Consider the following 12,987-nt stretch of genomic DNA (forward strand, 5'->3'; position numbering starts at 1 on the left):
GCTGTTGAAGGAAGCCAGGGAGGAAATAGCGGATACCCCGAGGATCATTTCCCAATTCTCACCAGGTACAGGCGAGGTCCCAGAGGATTGGAGGTCTGCGATCATTGTACCATTGTTTAAAAAGGGTGTGAGGGATAGGCCAGAAAATTATAGGGCGCTCAGTCTGACTTCTGTGGTGGGCAAATTATTAGAATCAATTCTGAGAGACAGGGTAAACTGTCACTTAGAAAGGCACGGGATTAATCAGGGACAGTCAGCTTGGTTTTGTTAAGGGAAAATCATGTTTTACTAACATTATAGAATTTTTTGAGGAAGTAACAAGGAGGATTGATGAAGGTAATGTAGTGGACGTGGCGGTGATGGTGTAGTTGCCTTGTCACTAGACTAATAATCCACAGACCCGGGGTAACCCTCTGGCAGATGGTGAAATTTGAATTCAATTTAAAAAAAGCCTGGAATTAAAAGTATAATCATGACTGTGAAACCAATGTCAATTGTCATAAAAACTCATCTGGTTCATTCATGCCTTTTAGGGAATGTGGTTGACTCTTAAATGCCCTCCGAAATGGCCTAGCAAGCCACTCAGTTCCCAAGGGTAATTAGGGATGGGCAATAAATGCTGGCCTAGCCAGTGACACCCACATCTCATCTAAGAGTTAAATGGATTTCAACAAGGCATTTGACAAGGTCCCACCTGGCAGGGAGAGAGAGGCCTTGGAGCGCATGGCAGACTGGTCAGAAAAGTAAAAGCCCATGGGATACAGGGGAATGTGGCGAGTTGGATCCAAAATTGGCTCAGTGACAGGAAACAAAGAGTCAATGGATGTTTTGCAAACGGAAAATGGTTTCCAGTGGTGTTCCACAGGGCTCAATATCGGGGCCTTTGCTGTTTGTTTGTTATAGATTAATGATTTAGACTTTATTGTGGGAGGCGTGATTGGGAAATTTGCAGATGGCACAACAATTGGCCATGTAGTTGATAGTGAAGAGGATAACTGTCAGCTCCAGAATGATATCAATGGCCTGGATGAGTGGGCAGAAAAGTGGCAAATGGAATTCAATCCGGAAAAGTGTGAGGTAATGCATTTGGGGAGGGCAAACAAAGCAAGGGAATACTCAATAAATGGGACGATATTGGGAGGGATAGAGGAAGTGAGAGGCCTTGGAGTGCATGTCCACAGGTCCCTGAAAGTTGCAGGGCAGAGCCCAAGCAGGGCAGAGCATATGGAATGCTTCCTTTATTGGACAAGGTATAGAATACAAAAGCAGGGATGTAATGATGGAACTGTATAAAATGCTGGTTAAGCCACAGCTGGGATTTTGTGTACAGTTCTGGTCGCCACATTACAGGAAGGACATAATTGCTCTGGGGAGAGTGCAGAGGAGATTTACAAGAATGTTGCCAGGACTTGAAAATTGCAGCTATGAAGAAATATTGGGTAGGCTGGGGTTGTTTTCCTTAGAACAGAGGAGGCTGAGGGGTGACCTGATTGAGGTGTACAAGATTATGAGGGATCGAGATAGAGTAGACAGGGAAGACCTGTTTCCCCAGGCAGAGAGGTCAATTACCAGGCGGCAGAGATTTAAGCTGATTGGCAGAAGGATTAAAGGGGATATTAGGAAAAACATTTTCACCCAGAGGGTGGTGGGTGTCTGGAATTCACTGCCCGATTTGGTGGCTGAGGCAGAAACCCTCAACTCATTTAAAACGCACCTGTATCTACATCTGAAGTGCTGTAACCTGCAAGGCTATGGACTGGTGCTGGAAGGTGAGACTAGAATGGACGGCTAGTTTTTTTCATCCAGTACAGACACCAGGGGCTGAATGGCTTCTTTCTGTGCCATAACTTTTCTATGGTTCTATGCCCCTCAAGTCTGTCTTGCCGTTCAAGGTAAAAGGATGTGACACATTGCCCCATGGCTGACTGAAGACAGATCAGTGTTAGACCATGCCTAATCTGTATCTCAAAACCCATTTACTCACCTGGGTTCTGTAACCCAGACTTAACAAAAAAATTTACCTTCAGTTTAAACTTCTCAGTTGACCCCCGCCCCCCAGCCTCAACAGCGTTTTGGAGAAATGACTTAGTTCCACTATCCTGTGTGAAGAAGTGACAGAGAGTGGGGCTAACTTGCCTGTATGTTCTGTTCCCATTGGTGGAGCAGAGGGAGTTAGTACAAGAGGGACTGTGAGGACCGCGTGCGCTGAGTATCAGCCTAAGGCTCAAGTTCTTGGATTGGGGCTCGAACCTCCAACTTTCTGATTCAACAACAACAACTTGAATTTGTGTATCACCTTTAACGTAGTAAAACGTCTCAAGGTGTTCCACAGGTGCATAATCAGAAAAAAAGTTAACACTGAGAACCATCAGGGGATATTAGGACAGGTGACAGGAGGCTTGGTCAATGAGATGGGTTTTAAGGAGTGTCTTAAAGGAGGAGAGAGGGGCGGAGTCATTTCCAGAGCTCAGGGCCAGAAGGAACATCCACCAATAATGGAGCGACTAAACTAAGTGATGTACAGGAGGCCAGAATTAGTTGAGAACAGATATCTTGGAGGGTTTTGAGGCTGGCAGCAAATACAGGGATAGAGAGGGGTGAGGCCATGGATGAACTTGAAAATAAGGTAAAAGGATGTGGTACATTGACCTATGGCTGACTGAGGGCAGATCAGTGAATAAGCTTGACTTGTGTTTTCCCTCCACGTGCCTCACCTCCACTCCTTGCTCAGCAGACTAATCTGATCGACCACCACGCTCTCCTGCAGCTGGCATGCGGAGGTCACTGAGCTGCACCCCATTTCGAAGGGGTTGCCTTTGGCGGAGGCAATCTCCATCACACAGTGGACAAAGACGAGGGTGAAACGCAGGTTCTTCAGGATCTCTGTGTGCTCCTGCTGTGAAAGACACAGACATGGGTGTGAATCCCATAACTGACGGACACTGAACCCATCGAACACATACATGACTCATGCGGACAACAATGCACCAATCTTAAACAATTAAAAATAAATCTTTTGGCAGTTAACAAATGTGCAAGTTGCAAAAGACATTCAACCATCAAAAGGATTAATCTTCATTTCACTGAGTTCAATTGTACTCAACCTCATGAATGTACAGAATGTGAATATTGCTGAAGAGACACGTTGCTGAAACTTTTCATCTTCCGCTCATCAGGTCAAATGCAAGAATGTCAAATTTTTAAACAACCACAACAATTTATACTACAGGAGAAGAGGGTGCTGATTGTTATCTCCCCAGCACATCCGCCCCGCCCTCCCTAACCCAATATCATCATAGTCAAGGTTCAGGTGTAAACCTTGGCTCAGTGGGTAGCACTCCCTCTCTCGCCCAAGTCAGATGGTTGTAGGTTCAAGCCCCACCCCACACAATCCAGGCTGACACTCACAGTGCAGTACTGAAGGGGTGCTGCACTGTCGGAGGTGTCACCTTTCAGGTGAGACCTTAAATTGAGACCATGTCTGCCCTCTCAGTTGGACGTAAAAGATTGTGTACACCACCATTCTAAAGAAGAGCAGGGGAATTATTCTCCATGGTGTCTTGGATCACTATTTTATCCCTCACCCAAAATAAATGAGATGGTCACTCAGTTAATGGCTGTTTGTGGGAGCTGCGTGCCATTTAGCTGCCACATTTCCTACATTTCAAGTAACTACACTTCAAAAAGCACTTCATGCGCTTTGGGACATCATGAGGTGAGGAAAGGTGCTATAAAAATGCAAGTCTTTCCTTTTTCAGCGTGTCCATTGGAATGAAAGCGTTTGAACAGACAGCAGAGTGGAGCTTCCTGGACTCTGGTAAGGGGAACGTGTACTCCTGGGTGCAGAACAGAGAAGGAGGCAACACAGACTCATCACATCAAAACTCTTCGCCTCCACGGAGCTGCCCCTGGGTTAATGAGTCTCCCTGTGGTGATGCAACTGGGACCTCTGTTCCTAGCTGTGAGGGCACCTTGTGCCCGATCCCTCTCTGGTAGATGCTAGCGCTGCAGGTCCTGACTCACTGACAAGGACTTAAAATCAGGTCCACTGCTCCAGCTAGCAGCTGTTCCAGCCAAGACAACATTTTTCTGCAGCAGCAGTTGACATTCCAACCGCTTCTACTCCTTTTGCTTCACAAAGACCTGCGTCAGCAGATGCTTTGTCAGCTCTGCCAAGCGTCACGTCAACACGATTCACCTCCTGTGCAGCCAGCAGCTGTCAAAAGCCAAACCAGGTGGAAAAAAAAGAGTGCAGGCTTTGATAAACTAAAAAGACCCAGTAATCAGCAGATCACAATTCCCTTAATGCCTCCCAAACTTTTGCCTTGGCGTGAATTACACAAAGGAAGCAGAGTCACCCGTCACTGAGGGGACAGGAGCACAGCAAAGACCAGTTCCCCAGTCAGGTGCTGAAACCAGTCGTGAGTTGCAGAGGACTCTGAACTTTGATTAAAAGCGCCCAAGGAAACATAAAGAGCCATTTCTCTGAAATGTACTTTTTTATACGAGTGCTGTGAGGTCCAGTATCTATCACCAAGTTGGTGGAAATCTCTCCCGTTCGACAGTCTGTAAAGTTGTGTTGGTGCTTTTGGAAGGGATGAATAATAAAACTGTGACCATGAATAGTGCTAAAAACCAAAAGGAAACATGCAGTCAAAGCTTTTCAACTTGCACTCATCAGGACAGAGCGGGAGGCAGAGTGGGTCAGCGAGGGTAGCGGGTGAAGAGTGAATGGAACTCGGTGAGAGTTAGCACACGGGCAGCAGAGTTTTGGCTGACCTCCAGTTTTAGGGAGGGCGGAAGATGGGAGGCCAGAAAACCCAGGTAGAACTTTCCAGAAACATTTCAACACTTGTCACTAGACAAAAAAAATTATTGCAGTAAAAATCAGGCACATGTGAACCTGTGCTTCACCTTGAGGATACAAGTTTAGCTCAAGTTTGTTAGAACGTTCTAGTTGTTGACATGCATCACTTCAAACACAAATCAAAAAATCTTTAAATTTTATCCACCTCCATAAGGGTTTCTTCTGGTAACTCCGGTGCTTCAAAGGTCACCATTGCCTCCATGTTTGTTGCGATGGTGTCCGGGTACGTGTACCTGAGACTCGAAGGTCCTTCATACGGCGCCGGAGACGATTCTGCGCTCGGACCTGCCGGCGAGCACTGGAAAACACGGCCACTGCTGGAGCCCACCGAGCTTATCGAACTGGAGGAACCCACTGTAAAAAGGCAAACAACAAAAAAAATAAAGCACAGAGACACAATTGGAGCGTTAAATCCAGTGGCTTAACCTCAAACCTCAGGCTAAACATGGGACCCAGTCACCGTGTTGGAATGTCCAATGCAAACAAAGACTTTAGTCTCTCTGCTGAGTGGCCCAATTGGAGCTTCTTTCACAGTGTTTTACTATAGACATACAGCAGACTTGCCCGTGGGCCATGTGGTGTAGGTACACCCACAGCGCTGTTAGGAAGGGAGTTCCAGGATTTTGACCCAGCAACAGTGAAGGAACGGCCGATATATTTCCAAGTCAGGATGGTGAGTGACTTGGAGGGGAAACTTCCAGGTGGTGGTGTTCCCATCGATCTGCTGCCCTTGTCCTTCTAGATGGTCGTGGTCATGGGTTTGGAAGGTGCTGTCTGAGGAGCCTTGGCGAATTCCTGCAGTGCATCTTGTAGATGGTGGATGGGAGTGAATATTTAAGATGGCGAATGAAATGCCAATCACTTCAACCAATTGTTTTGATTTGAATTTAGATTTAGCCAGTTTCTAACCCCGAGCTGGATCCACTCCTCTAATGCACGAGTGTTGAAGTCAGCAATTAGTTCTGGTCATGGCAACAACCAGGATATAATTCAAAGCTTCCAGATCCAGACCGGTATTGTATCGACATTGCATGGTAATTAATCTGGGGAAGGATTGCGTTAGTCAGAACGGAGAGGAATCAAACAGAAAGGTGAAGTTGCTGACACCTCTCATTTCCAAAGGGATTCCCAATGAAGACTCAAACAACACTGACGCGGAGTTAGATATAAAAAAATACTGAAGTGAAGATCAAATATAGACGGAAGACACCAGAATGACAGAGGGGGTCAAAGGGTTAAATGCTGGTTACAGAAAAAAGTCTTGTATTCCTCAGAGTTTTGAAGGTTGAAGGCTGATCTCATTGGACACGTACTTGGCGAGAAAAAAAATTTCAGGGTCAAGGGGGAAGAGCAAGGGAATGGGATTATTAGGGTAGCCCTTTCAAAGAGCTGACACAGACAGGATGGGCTGAATGGCCTCCTTCTGTGTTCTATGATTCCATGGGTCTGATCCCCACGGTACCTGGCTGAATGTTGTAAAATCCGGAAGTAATACCCTGCAGAGAAGAAACCAACTCAACACCTGACAGAGGTGTACAAGAGTTTGACAGGTTTAGATAAGGGAAATGAGGAAAAGCTGTTCCCAGAAGCAAGGGTGACGAATGATTTCAAAAGGAAACTGAATGGGCAGTTGAGGGAAATAACCCTGCTGGGCTACAGCGATAGAGCGGGGGAATGGGACTGATTGAGAGAGAGAGAGAGAGAGACAGACAGAGAGCCGGCATAAACTTAATGGGCTGAATGACCTCCTTTGGTGCTATAATGACTCTGTGCATACCTGGTCTGGACATACACGGGGCTCAAGTCCCTTAATGTTGTCAAGGCAACTTGCGATGGGCAAAAAAATGTAGCCCTGCCAGCGTTGTCCATATCCTGACCAAATGAACATAACAAATGTTGTCTTTGGTCTCCTTTGTGCACCTGAATGGGTTGACCTTATTTGATGTTTAACTGGAAGAAGGCTGATTTACAGGAATTCTGCCCTAGTGTCTAAGAATGCACCATCTCCAAGGGGGAATCACATGAGCGCCTTTGGAGGATGCAGTTGAAGATTTCTGCTTGCTGTTAATTTTGAGGTTATCTGATACATTGGACAGGGTTGCCAACCCTCCAGGATTCCCCAGGCATCTCCAGGTATGACAGACTAATCTCACCAGGACACTGTAGCCAGGGAGAAAAATCACTTCAGCGTTCAGGCACAAATATGTTTTTTCCTATTGAACACTTTACTGGTTTTAAAATGTAGGAGATGTGAAGTCATGTCTGTTTGAGTGACAGCCAAGAATCATCCAATCAGGTTAACGGAGAGTCTGATTGGCTGTGGGTAGGCGGGCCATCGTGATGATGGAGATGTTATGTGACCAATGGCAAGAGAGTGGAGGAGGGATGGTCCAATGGCAAGAGAGTGGAGGAGGGATGGTCCAATGGCAGGAAAGTGGAGGAGGGGTGGTCCAATGGCGGGTGAATGGAGATGGGGCGGTCGGAGGTGAGAGGTTATATAATGAAACTTCCAGAATTAGCAACCCCAACACTCCCCTCCCTGTGAGTGACTCCACAATAACGACCCAATCATTGATCAAAAAAGACTCAATCCTTCCTCCCGAATTTAACTGACCAAACCAAATAAATCAGTGGTGATTGTACCTGAAAACATCCTCGTTCTGCCAGAGTGGGTTGGGATGTCACTGGGTGGAGACCCAACTGTAAAAACCACAGGTGCCGGACTGCTGGAGTACGCCACACCAACTCCTGAAGATACATAACCTCCGTGAGCACATGGAGCTGGGAGAGAGAGGAAAAAACAGGAAATTAACTCACTGGAATCAGTCAGAGATTTTCCACAACACTGAGGAGGAAAACCTAACCGGGAGTGACTCCCGGAAACAGGCACAGTAAACCCTACACAAGTAAAAATCATTTCTCTTATTCTTTCACAGGGTGTGGGCTTCGCTGGCTAGACTAGTATTTATTGCCCATCCCTAGTTGCCCTTGAGAAGGTGGTGGTGAGCTGCCTTCTTGAACCGCTGCAGTCCATGTGGTGTAGGTGCACCCACAGTGCTGTTAGGGAGGGAGTAAGCCAGTACAAAGGAACAGCAGGAGGCCATTCAGGCTGTCAAATCTCTTGTTATTCAATTGAATCAACAATAACTGACACTGATAATAGTGCCCTCTACGTTGTACCGTTTTTGCTCCCAGCACAGTGGGCATCCCAGGGGAGATGCTGAGCTGTTGGAATCCATGAGCCAGCAACCAGTTTCCAGGTGGACCCGTGTGAGACAGGGACTCTAGCAGCCCTGGCCAGCAGACCGTTCCACACATTTCCCCGATCGAGCAAAGCCGTATCGCTAAAAATCCACAAGCGTTTGTGAACGATTGCTGTAACTGTGGGGGTAGGGGGGGGCAGGGGATCTGCTCCTAACATAAACATCGGGCTAAGCTTCCAGGTTGGCCGAATGGGGAGGAGAGACCCATCGTAAGGCCATTAGCCTGGTCGTGAGGGAGCAAACTAGTTCAGAGTTGGCGCAGGTATCCCTGGTCAGGCCTGGGTTAGCTCACATACCGCTGGAGGTATCAGTGTTAATAAATAGATTATCCGGTCATGATCACGTTGCCCTTTGTGGGATATTGCTGTGCGCAAATTAGCTGCCGGATTTCCTACAATACAACAACAATAACATGATTTATGTAGTGCCCTCTATGTAGTAAAATGTTCCAAGCCGCTTCACTGGAGCGATTATCAAACAAAACTTGACTCTGAACCACATGAGGAGATGGGCTACCAAAACTAGAGGTAGCACATAGAGTGTCTGAAAGGAGGAGAGAGAGGTGGAGAGGTTTAGGGAGGGTTAGAGAGGGAATTCTGGAGCTTGGGGTCCAGACAGCTGAAGGTATGATCGCCAATGACTATACATTTCAAAAGTACTTCATTGACTGTAAAGTGCTTTGGGACATTCTGAGGTTGTGATAGGCACTATAGAAATGCTACTTCTTTCTTTTTAATATGGCTTCAGCAGTTTGCATTTGGGTGGGGAGTGGCAGGGTGGGGTGGTGTGAGTGGCGCGGAGGTGAATTGGGGAGGATTGGATGGGGTGGGGTGGGGAGTGGCGCGGAGGTGAGATGGTGGGACAGAGTCTGGTCCTGCAGAATGGGGAGGGGTGGGTGTAGCTGAGTGGGGTGGGGAGGGAGAGAATCCCGAGGGAAAAAGGCCCATTGAGAGCAGTCGACAATCTGCATGGAAGAAGTCGCTGAATTGAGGTGTTAGAATCCGGTCAGCATTGGGAAACTGTCCGAGAAAATCTAAACTGTTCTCTTGTTTCTTTGTGAATGTCTCACTCCCTCCAATCCACTCTCCACCAGAATGAGATTACCTAATGAGGGCTTTTTGGGCTTCCTGTGTGGCAAGTTACTGACATGGTGGCGAGGTGAGGTCCTTAAATGAATATTAATATTATACTTAAGGGCCTCAATTGGCAGCGGTGACGTTGTGTGCGTGTGCGTGTGCCTGAATGAGTGTGTGTGTGTGTGTGAGACAGAATGAGCATCTGAATGACAGTGTACGTGTGAGAGTGAGCGTTGAGCGTCTGAATGAGAGAGTGTATGTGTGTGTGTGTGTGTGTGTCTGTGTCTGAATGAGAGTGAGTGCGTGAGTCTGAATGAGAGTGTGTGAGAGTGACCGTCTGAATGAAATCATGTCTGTATGTCAATGTGCATGTGTGTGTTTATAAGTGCTTGTGCGTGTGAGTGTGTGAGTGTGTGTGTGCATCAGCTAATTTAAAAGTTATAAAATGCAATGTTTTAATCTTGGAGAAATGAAATAGAAGCCAAAACAATGAGACCAGCAAAGCATTGGGAGTGGGAGATGCCAGGTCATGACATTAATCAGACGGTTTCACTCAGCACAAAGGGCACTTACAAACTGACACTCAACAATCTGTAACAGCTTACATTTATATAGCACCTTTAACAAATAAAACATCCCAAAGTGTTTCACAGGACTGTAACCAGACAAAATTTGACACCAAGCCACACAAGGAGATGTTAGGGCAGGTGACTTAAAAGCTTAGTCAAAGAGGGAGGTTTTAAGGAGGTAGAGAAACGGAGATGTTTATGGAGCGAATTCCAGAGCTTAGCACCTGGGCAGGTGAAGGCACGGCTGAGAACAGGAGGGCATTTCACTAACGTCTTGTGTACACCAATATGGAACTTACATCTCACACCATAAATTAAAAAGCATGTCTCCAATCAGCCTCCTTTGCGCTGGTCGTTGAGGACTCCCTACCTGTTACATCCATTGGTCTCTCGGCGTTTAGGCTGTCGTTGCTGACAGCTTCTGAGATGGGTCCTCCAAATGCAGCCTTTAGCAGTAAATCAGAGAGTTTGCCAGCGCTGAGTGATCTGCAGGTTGAGCAGGTAATTCATGAGCAAATAGAAGAAACACAACTCTCACAGGTTTGTTGATAATTCCTTCCTATCCTTCTCACGGAGTCATAATATGTCAAAGAATGAATTTCAATTACCAATTGCTTCAAATACAGTTGTAATTTAATATTTCATTTGTTATAGTGCACGTTTAACCCTTTGGGTGAAACCATATCTATGCAGGGAGCTTCTGAGGGTTAATCACAGGAATGGCTGACCCAGCTATCTGGTCTTGTCAGCAAAGTTCCAACCGAGTCAAATATTACGGCCAGAATTTTACGTCCCGTGGGTGGGAGGGGGCTTGCCCGACCCGTCCGGCCATGAAATAGCGCTGAGATAACGTTGGGCGAGCGTCCCCACCTCATCGCGCGCTCACGTGATATCTCACTCGGCGGGCGCGCCCAACAGTCGGAAGTGGGGCTGCCGTCAACTAAGCCCATCGAGGAGGGACCTGAAGGCGATTTCATGCAGCCCGTCCACATTGACCGTTGGCGGATGGGCTGTTCTCCCAGGCGACCTTCACATTTTTGCTCGAACCTCGACCCAGGGGCTGGATGAAATCTCCGTGGGGGAAATAAAATATTAAGAGATACCTGGGGACCTGGTTTTTTTTTTTACATATGAGGTTTGCTTTCAGGTGCCTGATTGTGCTGCACGGACATATTTTGCAGCATTTTTGTTGTTGTTTTGTTTATTCTGCGGGGGTCTGCAGCTCCCTGGGGCAGCCGTCGGCCTTCAGGGTGCTCAGTGGAAGCACCACCCGCGGTGTCGTAGCGCCCGCCCTCCTCCCACCCCCACAGGCTGTGCTGAGCCTTTCTCAGTGCGCGTTTCCCGCTGGCTGCCCGTTAATAGGCCAACCAGCGTGAAATCGCGGTCGGCGACTGATTGCAGTCAGGGTCCCGTTTCCCATCTGCTCCCAGGCCCACTGATCACACGCGTCCGATGAGTGGAAAATTCAGGCCTATATCTCTACTTGTATCATAGAATAGTACAGCACAGAAGTAGGCCATTTGGCCCATCGGGTCTGCACCAGCTCTTTCAAAGAGCAAGTATTTATCCACCTCCCTTTTGAAAGTTACTGTTGAATCCCCTTCCACCACTTATCAGTTCGTGCATTCCAGATCCTAACATTCACTGTGTAAAAGAATTGTTCCTCATGTCACCTCTGGTACTTTTGCCAATTCGCTTAAATCTGTGTCCTCTGGTAATCAACTCTTCAGCTATTGGAAACAGTTTCTCTTTGTTTACTCTATCTAAACTCTTCATGATTTTGAATAACTATTAAATCTTCTCTTAGCCTCCTCTATGGAGATCAACCCCAGCTTCTCCAGCCTGTGCACACATTTCTACCACATATATCACATCGGTGTTTTTATTATTCATTCATGTGATGGGCCCAGCATTTATTGCCCATCCCTAATTGCCCCTGAGAAGGTGGCAGTGAGCCACCTCCTTGAGCTGCTGCAATCCCTGTGGAGTAGCTGTTTAATAGGTGGATATTCGTTTAGCGAACCAAGCAGCAGTAGACACTATGTGGAACACAACTGCTTTATTGTTAAACTATAGTTCAGCACAAATACCAGATTCCACTCTTTCCTCTGGATGCTCTTCCCTGTCCAGAGGCAAAAACCACCTCACTAGTGAAAAACCCAGCTCTTAAGTATAGGTTTCAATGAACATCACCTGCTCTCAATTCACACTAAAGCTTGTTCTGCTTTACTCTTAAAGGGACCTCCATCTCTAACATTGTCATAGATACACCCACAGTGCTGTTAGGGAGGGAGTTAGCTGCCTTCTTGAACCGCTGCAGTCCATGTGGTGTAGGTACACCCACGGTGCTGTTAGGGAGGGAGTTCCAGGGTTTTGACCCAGCAACAGTGAAGGAACGGCGATATATTTCCAAGTCAGGATGGTGAGTGACTTGGAGGGTAACTTCCAGGTGGTGGTGTTCCCATGTGTCTGCTGCCCTTGTCCTTCTAGGTGGTAGAGGTCATGGGTTTGGAAGGTGCTGTCTATGGAGTCTTGGTGAGTTCATGCAGTGCATCTTGTAGATGGTACACACTGCTGTCTTTGTGCATCAGTGGTGAAGGGAGTGAATGTTTGTGAACGGGGTTCCAATCAAGTGGGCTGCTTTGTCCTGGATGATGTTGAGCTTCTTGAGGGGAGCTGCACTCATCCAGACAAGTGGAGAGTATTCCATCACACTCCTGACCTGCACCATGTAGATGGTGGACAAGCTTTGGGGTGTCAGGAGGTGAGTTACTCACCGCAGGATTCCTAGCCTCTGATCTGCTCTTTTAGCCACAGTATTTATATGGTTAGTCTAGTTCAGTTTCTGGTCAATGGTAACCTCCAGGGTGTTGATAGTGGGGGGATTCAGTGATGGTAATGCCATTGAACATCAAGGGGCGATGGTTAGATTCTCTCTTGTTGGGGATGGTCATTGCCTGACACTTGTGTGGTCTGAATGTTACTTGCCACTTGTCAGCCCAAGCCTGGATATTGTCCAGGTCTTGCTGCATTTGGACATGGGCTGCTTCAGTATCTGAGGAGTCGTGAATGGTGCTGAACATTGTACAATCGTCAGTGAACATCCCCACTTCTGACCTTATAATGGAAGAAAGGTCATTGATGAAGCAGCTGAAGATGGCTGGGTCTCCAGTTACCAATCCTGCTGCCAGTGGAAATAGTCTTTCTTCATT

At 47.1% G+C, this 12,987-nt stretch overlaps 1 protein-coding gene across 4 annotated transcripts in view; it reads right to left on the reverse strand.

Annotated features, from left to right (window-relative positions):
* Window positions 1-12,987, reverse strand: part of ulk1b (unc-51 like autophagy activating kinase 1) — a 104,491-nt gene that overhangs the window by 15,487 nt on the left and 76,017 nt on the right. For 3 of the 4 annotated variants that reach the window (XM_078554532.1, XM_078554530.1, XM_078554533.1), the window contains exons 21-24: window positions 10,146-10,261; window positions 7,511-7,648; window positions 5,013-5,221; window positions 2,715-2,896 (exon numbers count right to left, since the gene is read on the reverse strand). In XM_078554532.1, the coding sequence (XP_078410658.1) occupies window positions 2,715-2,896; window positions 5,013-5,221; window positions 7,511-7,648; window positions 10,146-10,261 (645 nt within the window). The remainder of the gene's footprint in view (window positions 1-2,714; window positions 2,897-5,012; window positions 5,222-7,510; window positions 7,649-10,145; window positions 10,262-12,987) is intronic. The other variant, XM_078554531.1, reaches the window with a different exon arrangement.

Source organism: Cetorhinus maximus, chromosome 12, assembly GCF_964194155.1.
Source record: "Cetorhinus maximus chromosome 12, sCetMax3.hap1.1, whole genome shotgun sequence".
Taxonomy (NCBI): Eukaryota; Metazoa; Chordata; class Chondrichthyes; order Lamniformes; family Cetorhinidae; genus Cetorhinus; species Cetorhinus maximus.